Here is a 13,901-nt window from a genome sequence, read left to right on the forward strand (position 1 = left end):
GAACCCGTGTCCCCTGCATCGGCAGGCGGACTCTCAACCACTGCGCCACCAGGGAAGCCCACAAAGGCTTATTTCTTAGATCCTGACATACTTTCAACTTGATCTGTGTTGTGATCTTGGTCATATCTAATTCTCTATGCCTCAGTTTTTTCATCTTTAAAATAGGGATAAAAATACCTACCTCCCCCCCATATATGCATGTAAAGCACTAGGTATAATACAAAGCACATAAGAAGCGCTTGATGAATAGTAGCCGTTAATATTATCTAAACTTCATTTACATATACATATAAAATGAGATATATTCATGTATAATGAATATATATACATATATATATATGAAATGATTACCACAATAGTTACCACATCCATCACTTCACATAGTTACCTTTCTGTGTGTGTGTGATGAGAATATTTAAGATCTACTCTCTTAGCAACTTTCAAGTATTGTTAACTATAGTCACCTTGCTATACATGAGATCCCAGAACACAGTCATCCTGTAACTGGAAGTTTGTGCCCTTTGACCAACATCTCCCCATTTCTCTCATCCCCCAGCCTCTGGCAACCACCAAACTATGTTTCTGTTTCTATGAGTTCGACTTTTTTAGATTCCATATATGAGTGAGATCATTTCGGTATTTGTCTTTCTCTGACTTACTTCACTGAGCATAATGCCCTCAAGTTTCATCCATGTTGTCACAAATGGCAGTATTTCCTTCCTGCCATTTTTTATGACTGAATAATATTTCACTGTGTGTGTGTGTGTGTATGAATGTATATAGATATAGATACAGTATATAGCTATAGATATATATCTCACATTTTCTTTATCTCATTCATTCATCCACGGACACTTAGGTTGTTTTCAGGTCTTGGCTATTATAAACAATTCTGCAATGAACATAGGGGAGCAGATATCTCTTCAAGATAGTGATCTGATTTCCTTTGGATATGTACCCAGGAGTGGAATTGCTGGATCATATGGTAGTTCTAGTTTTAAGTTTTTGAGGAACTTTCATACTGTTTCAATTTACATTCCCACTAACAGTACACAAAGGTTCTCTTTTCTCCACAGCGTCTCCAACACTTATCTCTTGTCTTTTTGGATAACAGCCATTCTAACAGGCATGAGGTGATATTTCATTGTGGTTTTGATTTGCATTTCCCTGATGATGAGTGACGCTGAGCACCTTTTCATGTAGCAGAAGCTTTTTATTTATTTATTGGCTGCATTTGGTCTTCGTTTCTGCACGTGAGCTTTCTCTAGTTGTGGAGAGCAGGAGCTACCCTTTGTTGCAGTGCACCGGTTTCTCATTGTGGTGGTTTCTATTGTTGCGGAAGACGGGCCCTAGAGCACATGGGCTTCTGTAGCTGTGGCTCGCTGGCTTAGTTGATCCGCGGCAGGTGGGATCTTCCCGGACCAGGGATCGAACCTATGTCCCCTGCATTGGCAGGCAGATGCTTAACCACTGCACCACCAGTGACGTCCCTGTGGAGAAGCTTTTTAGTTTGATGTACTTCCACCTGTTTACTCTGAGCTTTTATTGCTTGTGCTTTTGGTGTCATATCCAAAAAAATCATTGCTAAAATCAATGTCAAGGAGTTTTCCCCTGTTTTCCTCTAGGAGCTTTATAGTTTCAGGTCTTACATTTAGGTCTTTAATCCATTTTGAGTTAATCTTTTTTTTTTTTTAAGTATAGTTGATTTACAATGTTTCAGGTGTACAGCAAAGTGATTCAGTCATATATATATTATTTTACAGATTCTTTTCCATTATAGGTATTACAAGATATTGAATATAGTTCCCTGTGCTATACATTAGTTCCTTGTTGTTTATTTTATATATAGTAGTATGTATCTGTTAATCCCAAATTCCTATTTATCCCCCCCCTCACTTTCCCCATTGGTAACCATAAATTTGTTTTCAATATCTGAGTCGAGTTAATTTTTGTGAGTCTAAACTTAAAAAAAATTCATCTTTGACATCCTTAGCCATTTCACTCAGCTATTACCCAGCTAAATGCTACCAAACAAATACCATTTCTCTTGGAGGCATCACTACTTGTTGTAACAACCTTTTTGGAGCCACAGCTTTATTTTATTTAATTCCTCCCTCCTTTATCAGGACTCTTCCCAATAGGAAGTGATTCACCATTTCAATCTTTCATTCATTAAACAAATATTTACCAAACACAGGGTAGATGCTAAGGATGCAGTGGGGAGCAAACAGCAAAACAATTTAGGGCTCCTAGTCTGAGGTGTGGACCCACATCACAGTTCATAAAGGGAATGAAAGCAAGGCCAAGAACATGGAACATCTCACCTAGCATCTCAGAAAACTGTCACCCAAGTCACTGTGCGAAGGCTTTGATGTTGAGAAGGGATTTAGGTAAAGTAAATGCAGAAGGGCTGAGAGTGCCTGAGATTCAGGCAGAAAAAGAGTAAACACGGTTAAAGCAAGTAAGCAAGCAAAACTCCCCAAAGAAGCACACACAAAAAGCTTCGCAGACTCTCCCTATCTTGGTCTGAGGAGTTAGCAGGTGAATCTGGTGAGAGGGCAGTGAACCCCGATCTCCAGCGGCTGCGGAGGGGACCGACTGGACGCTGCGCGGATGGAGGCCTCGGGGCAGGGGTGTAGCGTCCCACCCGCCGCTGTTCTGAGTCAGGCGTCTCCTCTGCGCCCTGGAACCGCGGCGCCTGGGCGCCCGGGTGTCCAGCGGGGCCGGTGCCTCGCCCCGCCTGACTCGCAGAGTGAGGCCGGGGGTGGCAGGGGTGGCGGCCCCGCCCCGGGAAAGGCGGGCCAGGCCCGGCGTATTTGAGGCGCAGAGCCGGCCGACGCCCAGCCAGGACGACAGCACCTCTTCCGAAGCCACCTCCGCGGCGCGCGAGCTAGTGCCGAGGCGTCCGGTGAGTGGCGCGGGGCGCCGGGACGGGGGCGCGCACGGGCCTGCTGGCGGCTGAGCCTGGCAGGGCGAGGGCGCCCGGGCGCTGCTCGGTGCGCGGCCCCCTTTGGAGGGCTGGGCGGGAAGCGCGGCAGGGGCTTGACTTCCCGGGGGCCCGCGGGAGGGGGACGCCGAGAAGGGAGAGCGGAGTCTGAGACTCGGGAAAAGTTAACAACGCCTTACAAGGACTCACCTGCATTTACTCGCGGCGGACGGGTGTGTTACCCTCTGTGGCGACCTGGAGGCTCAGCCCCGGCGTCGCGCCCTCCGGTCCCCGGCCGCCCAGGGCCGCCGGCGGTGAGCGGTGGGCGTGCGCGCATCACACCAGCCGCCCGCTCCAGCTGGGCGGGAGGAAGCAGGCCCTCCTGCCCCCAGTCCACAGAGGGTACCGCTCCCGGACTCTGTCGGGCGGCTCCACGACCCCTGACTTGGCTGTCGACCACTTGATCTTGCTGTGGGATGGGAATGCGCTCTGCTATCCGGCCAACAGGGTCAGGGGCTGCAGAAAATGGTGCTGCCCCAAGGCTGAGCGGGCATGTGCCCGGCTTGACAAAGACCGTACACCCTCAGTTTTTGCAAATCAGTGACTCATCCCTGCCCAGATTTGGGCATTAACGATCTCACATCTGTGCCGGGGATATGTGGGGTGTGCCTGAATGCTGGTCCCAGGGTGCAGAGGCCTAGCTGAGGCGGGGGTGGGGAGGCTTTTCAAACATGTTTGAGGATTTATTCTGGATTGTGAGTTGCTCAAATCAAAGCACTAAAATGCATGCACTTTGAGGAGTAGGAGCTCAGGGACACAGGGCTTGAGGTCGTGCCTTAGGCTTCATGCCCTCCCCTTAGCGATTCCTATTCCAGATACCGTGGAATATTTGTAAAGTGACTCCTGGGAGTTGGGTTGCTGGACAATGAGGACGGTTGGACCTCAGTGACCCAGTCTGTTTCTAGGATTCTGGAAAGGGAATGGAAGAAAGGCTCATTTAGTTCTGAAGAAAATGATAGCAATGAAAATTGACCTCGTGGCACAGAGCATGAGAGAAAATTTTCACCAGCTTCCAAAATTCTGACTCATTTGCCTCAAGTTTATAAAGTTTATCTTTCATACTAGGAAATTGTTTCCATAAAAGTTAAAGTTTGATAATAAAAATTTATTGTTTCACAATAGTCTCCTTTTCAGACATTGGCTTTGAATCCCTAGAGGAGAGTCTTTCATTCCTTTGATGGCTGTGCCTCATCCTTGATCTGTGGGAGACTGGAGCTCTTTCCTAAATTAATAATGTGTGGGCATTATACTTAGAATCAGCATTTACTTCATATTCTTGGGAGAAGTTTGATGATGGGTCTTGAATGTTTTGAGCTTAGAAATATTAGGTGGTGCATCACCAGGGTACATAAGAAGCAGAAAAGGAGGAGCATTGCTTGATAGACTGACCCCAAAAGCTAGTTTTTTGGGTTTTTTTAAGACATGCTTTTCTTTTGTAAGTCACCAATGCCTTTTTTATTTTTATTTATTTATTTAAATTTATTTATTATATTTTTGGCTGTGTTGGGTCTTCATTGCTGCACGCGGGCTTTCTCTAGTTGCAGCAAGCGGGGGCTACTCTTCGTTGCGGTGCGTGGGCGTCTCTTGTTGCGGAGCACGGGCTCTAGAGAGCAGGCTCAGTAGTTGTGGCACACGGGCTTAGTTGCTCCGCGCCATGTGGGAGCTTCCCGGACCAGGGCTCGAACCCGTGCCCCCTGCATTGGCAGGCGGACTCTTAACCACTGCGCCACCAGGGAAGTCCAAGAGCTAGTTTTAAAAAACATGGAACAGCAAATCTCACTCTGTTAGGGGGTCCTTAATCAATGACATTTTGCTATGCCACAAATATGCAGAAGTGCTTTATAAAGACTTTTTACTTACTGCTAGTGAGGTCAAAGGCCAATATTGGTCTCACCTATGATTTAGATACTGTTTGCCTAGAACCTTCATCAGCCAGACTCTAAATTTTAACTGTAATAGAGATATTTATTCATATAGTAAAACTTGAGACGCTTATATTACCTTAAATACCAGTTGGCTTGTAAACTTCATGTACCTGAGACTCATAGTAACTGATCTAAAACTTAGCCTCTCTTTCCTGTGATAGTTTGGGACACAGGCTTCTGCTGAGGACAGCTAGTTAACATTTTGTGTCTGGTGCCTGAACAGGTTCTTCTCATTAAATTCTGAGTGGTAAGCCTGCCAGGGCAGTAATTCCAATTTGCTGCTGACTAAGTATCATGTGTTCTCTCTTGACTGATGTTCAGCTTTTCCATAAGGGAAAAAAAAAAATCTGTAACTGAGAGGCACGAAGTAACTTTACCTTCATTGATGCTGAGGAACAATGATGAAAAAGAAATCCTAGTAAAGGACCAGTTTCCTTTATTCTAACCAGCATCATTGAATTTGGCTTTGATAAGTGGGTGTTCCTCAAGGCCTGTTCCGTGTTTCAGTAAGGCCAGGACATAGACTGCCTGTCGTGTGTTCTTTGGGGAGGAGTGTGGGCAGTGCTTGGGGTTCTGAGGAAATACGTTTGGGATCTACTTCCCTTACAGCTCGTATACAAGTTGGGGCCCTTTGTGGGCAGAAATTTCAGAAGTGCTCCTGGGAACCCTGGCAACTGAATTAATTGCTACATGGGCGTAGAATAGCATAGTACAGTGGATAGCCACTCTTTATTAAAGGTCAGAGCTGCAATTAACAGCCGATTAAAGCGGCCTGCGTTCTGACTCATGTTTAAATTCCTTATTCCAAAGCAATACTGAACTACTTCCTGTAGGTTTTTCCAAATGTGAAGACTCAGGTAGTAGTTCTTAAATGTTTTTGTCTTTGATGTAGTGTTTCTATCCTGGCTTTTCAAAAGTCTCTGATTCTGGGAATGCCAGAGTTCACAACCCTATAGTACCTGTGGAGTAGGAAGATTTTTTAAATTTTACATTTGATTGTCTCTATAAGCTACTCCTCTAAAAAAAAAAAAAAGAAAGAAAGAAAAAAAAAGAAAATTTCCAGGCAAGTAGGGAAGATATTTACCCAAATAGATGTGCTTGTTTTTTTTTAAATTCTTTTTTTGCTTCCTTTTTTTTGTTTTTAAGTTCTAAAGTTGCTAACCTTGGTTTCAAAAGAACATTGGTTAGAACCTGTTTCATCAGAGATCTTATGGTTGGGAGTTGACATAATCAAAACAACACATACCCAATTTTTGGAAAAGTAAGCTTTATCAGTTTAAATGTGGTTATAATTAGCAAAGTGACTGTGCAAAATGCCATCCTTCTATTCAATATCACTGCACACTGAGTCACCCAGCTAGTTTTCTGACAAAAACATGATCTCTTTTTAATTTGTTTACAATTTCAGCATGTTTATGCAGTTCTGAATGTTTAAGCCAGAGAATTAATTTCTAAATGAAGTAACTAACACTTCCGAAGGACTATACTTTAAAATTTCAAAGTGTGAGGTTTTATACTAGTGTAAGATCAGCCTGAATTAGGAGTCAGGATGCTTGGACCCTGGTCCTTGGCCTGCCAATGACAGAATGACTTTGGGTCACCACGTTACCTCTCTGAGACTCAGTTTCCTCACCTTTAAAGTGAGGATATTAACTTTTCCCTGTCAATCTCATAAGATTATTATCAGACTCAAAATAGGTAAGGTATGTGAAAGTGCTTTGTAAACTGAAAAGCACCACATAAATGCAGGGTGTCATAATTCTAATGGGCTTGTCTAATGTGTCACAACACAATCCAAACTGTCATCCTTGGTGTTATGTGAAACACAGTAGAAATAAAGTGGAATCTGCTTTGTTTCTTAAATTGTTTTGGGCTAGTTGGAAAATAAACTGTATATGCTTGAACAGAAACTTTGAAAAGAACAAATGTTACATTTTGGAAATGTAAATGTCTTTGTGTGAGTTTCTGGTTATGATCAGCCTTTAAACACATCTAAGTTTAATTGGATTTATGTTAATAAGACACTTTATGAGGCCAATGGAACAGATTTAGCTAGTTTTAACAATTGAAACTACCTTTCTGTTTTTTATTGACCCGCATAGGTACATTCATGTGAGGATACATATGCTAATTAGCCTACACCAGTGTTTCTCAAACCAGGCACAATTTTGCCCTCTTCCTGCTTCCCCCAGGGTTATTTGGCAACGTCTTAAGACATTCTGCGTTATCACAATGGGGGCGGGGGAGGGGTGCTACTGGCATCTTGTGTGTTGAAGCCAGGGATGCTGCTGCACATACTGCAGGCACGGGACAGCCCCTCCCTACAAAGTATCCCACCTGAAATGTCAGTGGTGTGAGGTTGGGAATAAGCCCGAACACACTGGGGATATTTAAAAGAAGTCAAAACACTTACAATGTTATTGCTGAGGCTTTGATATGTTGCCCAGGAGTGGAAGAAGTTGTGTAATCAAAGGAACTAAGCTTTCTGCCCACGATGAAGTTCAAGATTGTTTCCTACTGGCATCCAAAATGAGTAGCTTTATTTTCTTGACTTAAGAAATGTCCTTTCTTTCTCTAACAACTCTTAAGTTCCTTCTGGGGTAGCAGCACAGTTTTCAAGGCAGTGGTGTAGTCTTTTGGGGAAGGAAGCACAGAAGAGTACCTGACTTTTGCTTTAAAAGGTCAAATACTATATACTAAATACAGTGAATATAAGCCCTGGGAGAGTCACCGTGACTTCCTCATCAAATTGCTAGCAGTTTCCACGTTGGAAGACAGGCACGGTGATAACAATGATAACCTGAGTGTTTCCAAATATATTTGAGAATGCCCAGATTAAAAGAGATGTGCAAAAAGAAAAAAAAAATTAGTGAAGGATAATATTTGCATATTATAAATAACAGCAGAGTAGGATAAAATATCTGGTGTATAAATAAAGTACACATTAAGTTCTAGGAGGAGGTCTGCCTGTTTGGTTTTTTTAACAATAAAATCTAATATTTGACATTTTTAGGACCTATCAAGTAGCCACCATTTACTCAATTATTTTAATAATAATAATTGAGTAACTATCACAAATAGGCGACTTAAGGAAAAAGAGATTCTGATTGTTAAAGTCCAGGTAATTTTGGCCACAGCACCAGTGATCCTGAGCTGAGAAATCTCACCCAGGCCTGAGGAGTCCAAAGCTACTCTCCTCCCCTCACTGCTAGAGGGCACCAGCAGCAGGAGCAGGTGTAAAACATCCTGTTGGATGGGGACTTGGCACAGGCGGTGGAGCACAGGCGGTGGAGCAGGAGAAGCAAGAATGATGGCTCGGGGCCGCGCTTTGAGGCAGCTTTGGGCAAGGCAACCCTCTTTGGTAGCATCCTACCCCAAAATATTTTCCTCCACATTGTCTGACTTTTTTTTTGCGTTACGCGGGCCTCTCACTGCTGTGGCCTCTCCCGTTGCGGAGCACAGGCTCCGGACGCGCAGGCTCAGCGGCCATGGCTCGCGGGCCCAGCAGCTCCGCGGCATGTGGGATCCTCCCGGACCGGGGCACGAACCTGTGTCCCCTGCATCGGCAGGCGGACTCTCAGCCACTGCGCCACCAGGGAAGCCCCCTGACTTTTTTTTTTTAACCTTAGTTGTTTGTTATGCTGCCAGACAGTTCATTTGGAATAACAAGTATCTTTAAAAAAAAAAAAAAAAGGAATCATCTTGTGCCCGCCTTTCTTCTTTATTGCTCCACATCCCAATCTCACCTTTCCTTCAAGGCTTAGCTCAAGCAACACTGTCTCTTCCCCTGTTAGAAGTCACCTTTCGAGTTGTGACTTCCCACAGCATGCAGTCTGGCTCACAGCGTCCATCACTTGTGACCCCTTCTGGCCTCTGGACCCTTTGGCCATACATCTTGGTCGATTTCATCTTCAAACCCAGACAGGAGCCACCCGGTGCCTGGCCCAGAGTAGGCATAAATGTGTACAAATGAAGGAATAAATCAACAGCAGCAACTAGGTCTTGGCGGGTGGGGCGGGGAATGCAAGGAATGTCTTTCAGATCTCAGCAGGAAAAACCAACTGCTTCCTCCCAAAACCCAGAGGAGGGCGTGGGGCTGTTAGAGGGAACCAGAGGGGAGGTGGGTGAGATTAATGCACTGAACACTTTTTATGAGGTGGTAGAAAAAGAACACAGGAAGGAAGGAGGAAGGAGGAGGAAGGTGAAGGAGGACCAAAAACCTAGGACTGTTTACATTTGTTACCTAGGAAAGGGCAGAGCATTTTATTCCCCCCTCTCCCACCTGCGATGGATCGCCTGGTATTCCCAGGATTCAGGCCACAGGCTAAGTGTGATTAGAGTTTAAAGGTATGAGTTCAATAGGGCGTGGTGATCCAGTTGGAGTGCATCTCCGCCCTTTGATGAGACATTTTTGTGATTCCCCGCTAATGATTTCAGCATATTTGAGGAATAGACTGGCTTGTGTTAGGAGAATGCCTGTACATTGACTAGACCTGCACAATGAGCTGTTTGTGATATTAAATTCATACGGAAACCAGTGAAATCTTTTAGGATCAATAACCTTTTTGTTTGTTTGTTTCTCTTTTCAGGAAAATGGCAGACAGTTTTTCAGTAAGTGTTTTATGTCTGTTTTCCTACCCTAATATGTATACAGTCATGCAGGTTGAAGGTTTGTTTTTTTTTAACCACTCAAGTTTTCCTAACTCTCCCACCACATGGCTTCCTCTGGCCTCACCCGTCCAATGAGGGCTTGTTAGCTGGAGTCTTGTTTTTCCAGCAACAGATTTGGGAAGAAAGCCAGGCAGAGAGAGGCCTGGGCCTCACTAACAGTAACCCCTTTACCCAAGGCCTAGGACAGAAGTGGGTGGATTCCACTGGCAGGAGCTGAGAAACCAGCTGAACAAAGGGCAGTGTGGTACAATCTGAGCATCCTGATTTTTTTTTTTTAATCCTGCAGTGCCCTCTACTCCTCCTTCTTTCCCAAATGCTGGAGTAAGAAGCAGCCAAAATAAATTCCTATTAGCATGCTTATGTATTCTCAAATTCCTTAACAGAATGATTCACACCACCTACAGCCATGAGCTTGAGTTGTTTTCTAAATCCGGTTTACTTTCCATCATCATCCAGCCCTCTGTTTATCTCTCCCCCTCCCCCAGACCCCATGGGCTCCCTTCACAGCCTCACTCTGCTGCCCTGATACCAGGTCTGGGATTGGGTTCCTGATGCACCAAAGGGTCAGACAATCCTGGCAGATCATATTCAATCAACATAGAAGTTTTTACTGAGTATCTTGCATGTACCACCTAGCACTCTGCTAAATACTGTAGAAGTCAGAGAGGGAGAAGGCAGAGTCTCTTCCTGGAGAGAAAGGACACAAACCAACACTGGCACAGCATCTTGCAGTCTATAAAGAGCCGTCCCAAATGCTGCCTCATCTGTTCGTCACAACAATCACATGAGATAGATCATTATCCCTGTTACACAGTCCTATACAAGTGACATGATGGCTCCAAGAGTTTGGAGCTGTTGAAGGATGGCACTGGATTTCAAACCAAATCTTGTGATTCCACATCCCAGGCTCCTCCCTGTGTACAAGGTAGCTTCTCTGATACTAGCCTGGATGCCACTAAGTGGTGACTAACCTGGTGCAACTGAAGTGCAGTAGACGTCTATCCAGCAAAGGGAAGGCCAAGGCAACCAGCGCCAGCTTGGTGGAGGTTTTCCAGCCCAAATGCATCTTGATTTTCGTGATTGTTTTTCTCATGTCAGTTAGAAAGTATGTGCTTTTACATAGAGGATGGCTAGCTCCTGACTTTAGCAAATTACAAAAAGGCAGCCCTTAATGATCTGAGATGATGGGAAGCAAGAATAAAGTGATAAAGCATGTATAATCCTAAAGTCTAATTTTAGTCTTAGGAACTCAAGACTAATAGGTGGGGAAAATTTTATTGATATGAATGTCATATCTTCACCATATAGCTTTAATTCTTAGATCACATATTCCTGAAAATTCTGTTGTTGTGAATGTCTTTCATCCTGTAATTATGTCTTTCTTTCCAGCTTAATGATGCCGTACATGGGTCTGGAAACCCAAACCCTCAAGGATGGCCTGGTCCATGGGGAAACCAGCCTGCTGGGGCAGGAGGCTACCCAGGAGCATCCTATCCTGGGGCCTACCCTGGACAGGCACCACCCGGCGCCTACCCTGGCCAGGGACCTCCTGGGTGTTACCCAGGCCAGGCACCTCCAGGGCCCTACCCTGGCCCAACTGCATCTGGTTATCCTGGACCAACTGCACCTGGTTATCCTGGACCAACTGCACCAGGTGCCTACCCCGGGCCTGGGGTCTACCCACCTCCTGGACAGCCAAGTGCTCCTGGAGCCTGCCCTGCTGCTGGCCCTTATGGCATCCCTTCTGGACCCCTGGTAAGATGGTGTTAGTCATTTCGTATGCTTGAATGTGATCAGGACAAAGCTAATGAAGCACGTAGCAATTGTCTGGAGCGGTGGTGCCATCACTTTGTAGTGCTGTGGCTGGGAGCTGGCTCTGGGTACTGACCTGCAAAGGGCTTCCGGGAGAACTGAAGCTTTAAACTCACTGCTTAGAGCTGCTTTGCAAGGACCAGCCACAGTGTATGTTGGTCCAATAGAAAAAATAGTTGCTCATGTTGAGTTCAGTATGTGTACTGTTAAAGAGAAGCTAATGCATCTTTTGAAGGCATCTGTAAAGCAGCTTTAATATAAATCAAGTTAAGATCATAGCAATGGGGGAAGTTTTGGTTATTATTATTAATAAACGCTGAGTATATAATATGTGCCAGCTGTGTGCTTCTACATGGATGATCTCATTCAACCCCATAAGCACCCTCTAAGATACTGTTATTATCCCCACTTTACAAATGAGGAAATGGGGCAATAAAGAGTTATACAACCTTCCCATGGTCATAGAGGGAACCTTTGGGGGAACCATGGTAATCGGGTTTTTAAAAACCTAAAGATAATTTTGTGATCTAAGGATTAAATTTTCACTTACATTAAAACCCATTTTAATAAATGAATTCTAAGCATAAAACTGTGGGGCTCCAGCCACATCTCAGACACAGACCCTTCCCTTACAAATAGTGTAGTTGGGAGAAAAGATACAGATATGAGGAAAGAGTTCAATAGCACAGGACTATTGAGTTCCGGGAGGAAGCACAGGACTAGTACAGATCAGACAGATCAGTGCTAGAGAGTGCTAGAGAGAAAAGACTTGGGTGATGGTTGAACCCAGGGGGAAACAATTTTACAGGAAAAAGAGAAGAGGCCAAGGACAGAGCATTGGGAATAGTTACAGCGCCTTGAACATAGAAGGTCAATAAATATTGGTAAAATGAACTGGGGAAGGTATTAATTGGAAAGTGTCCATTCTACAAATATCAAGTACCTGCCACGTTCAAAGCACTCCTCAGGGCCTTGTGTGAGTGGAACATAGGGGGCCTCAGAAGCGCAGAAGGTACCACAGTGCCTGCCCACAGGGAGCAGAACAAGCTAACAGAGAATGTTATATGACAAGGATCTTTCAAAAAAATAGGCCCAAGTGGATGAGTTATAGACTGGGATGGGCCTTGTCATGAGAAATACAGTGCTTCGAAGGGGAAAATGTTCTGCCTTTGGCACCAATTAACTGATGGCCTTATTCTCGATTATTAGCTGCAGTTGTGTAGGGAGCCTTCTCTTTTCAGGCCCTGGGCAAGGTGGCCTGAGAGTCTGAAAAGATGGCTAAAGTAGGGTTATGTGTTATTCACACATATTAAAAGTGGTTGAACTTTAGCGGTATCTTTTTCTTTCTTCCCTCAAGAAAACATGACTCTTTATTGATATATACATATATATATATATTTTTTTTTTTTTCTCAGAATGTGCCTTATGACCTGCCTTTTTCTGGAGGAGTCATGCCTCGCATGCTGATAACAATCCTGGGCACAGTAAAGCCCAATGCTAACAGGTAAAGAGCAAAGTCAGCAAGTCTAATATATGACTCTTTATTGATATATATATATATATTTTTTTTTTTCTCAGAATGTGCCTTATGACCTGCCTTTTTCTGGAGGAGTCATGCCTTTATTGATATATACATATATATATATATTTTTTTTTTTTTCTCAGAATGTGCCTTATGACCTGCCTTTTTCTGGAGGAGTCATGCCTCGCATGCTGATAACAATCCTGGGCACAGTAAAGCCCAATGCTAACAGGTAAAGAGCAAAGTCAGCAAGTCTAATATATTTGATTGCTTTTGGAATAAAGGGTGATCTGTTTTGAATTTTGATAGAGTTTTTCAAATTGCACATTTAGAATCTTGGCTATACCATAGTTTGGGATTTTCCCATAAATCAATATGCATTCCCACCAAGAAGACAAGGTTTCCCTCACTAAATCTTGTGTTTCTTCCAGAACCAGAATAAAACAAGAGTTCTACTTTGTGAGGACAATGAGGAAGAGCAGGAAAACCCATTCTGTTGGTTCTTCTAGGCAGTGAAAGCCTTAGAATTAAAGGAAAGTAGAGCCTTTGTAATGTAATGTTTGGCCATCCCTCCACCTCTGAGCCATAGATTGTCTAAAAAACAAAGCCCATCAAAAATTAGGGTCAGGGGGCTTCCCTGGTGGCGCAGTGGTTGGGAGTCCGCCTGCCGATGCAGGGGACGCGGGTTCGTGCCCCGGTCTGGGAGGATCCCGCGTGCCGCGGAGCGACTGGGCCCGTGAACCATGGCCGCTGAGCCTGCGCGTCCGGAGCCTGTGCTCCGCAGCGGGAGAGGCCACGGCAGTGGGAGGCCCGCGTACCGCAAAAAAAAAAAAAAAAAAAAAAAATTAGGGTCAGGGACTTCCATGGTGGTTCAGTGGCTAAGACTCCATGCTCCCAATGCAGGGGGCCGGGGTTTGATCCCTGGTCAGGGAACTAAGATCCCACATGCCACAACTAAGAGATCGCATGATGCAATTAAAGATAT

The 13,901-nt window shown here is 44.5% G+C and overlaps 1 protein-coding gene across 1 annotated transcript in view; it reads left to right on the forward strand.

Moving 5' to 3' along the window:
* Positions 1 to 2,770: 2,770 nt before the first annotated feature.
* Positions 2,771 to 13,901, forward strand: part of LGALS3 (galectin 3) — a 17,135-nt gene continuing 6,004 nt past the window's right edge. Inside the window, exons 1-4 of the mRNA XM_024115448.2 lie at positions 2,771 to 2,908; positions 9,501 to 9,522; positions 10,972 to 11,337; positions 12,810 to 12,898. Of these exons, the coding sequence (XP_023971216.1) occupies positions 9,505 to 9,522; positions 10,972 to 11,337; positions 12,810 to 12,898 (473 nt within the window). The 5' untranslated portion in view covers positions 2,771 to 2,908; positions 9,501 to 9,504. The remainder of the gene's footprint in view (positions 2,909 to 9,500; positions 9,523 to 10,971; positions 11,338 to 12,809; positions 12,899 to 13,901) is intronic.

This window comes from Physeter macrocephalus, chromosome 11, assembly GCF_002837175.3.
Source record: "Physeter macrocephalus isolate SW-GA chromosome 11, ASM283717v5, whole genome shotgun sequence".
Classification (NCBI taxonomy): domain Eukaryota; kingdom Metazoa; phylum Chordata; class Mammalia; order Artiodactyla; family Physeteridae; genus Physeter; species Physeter macrocephalus.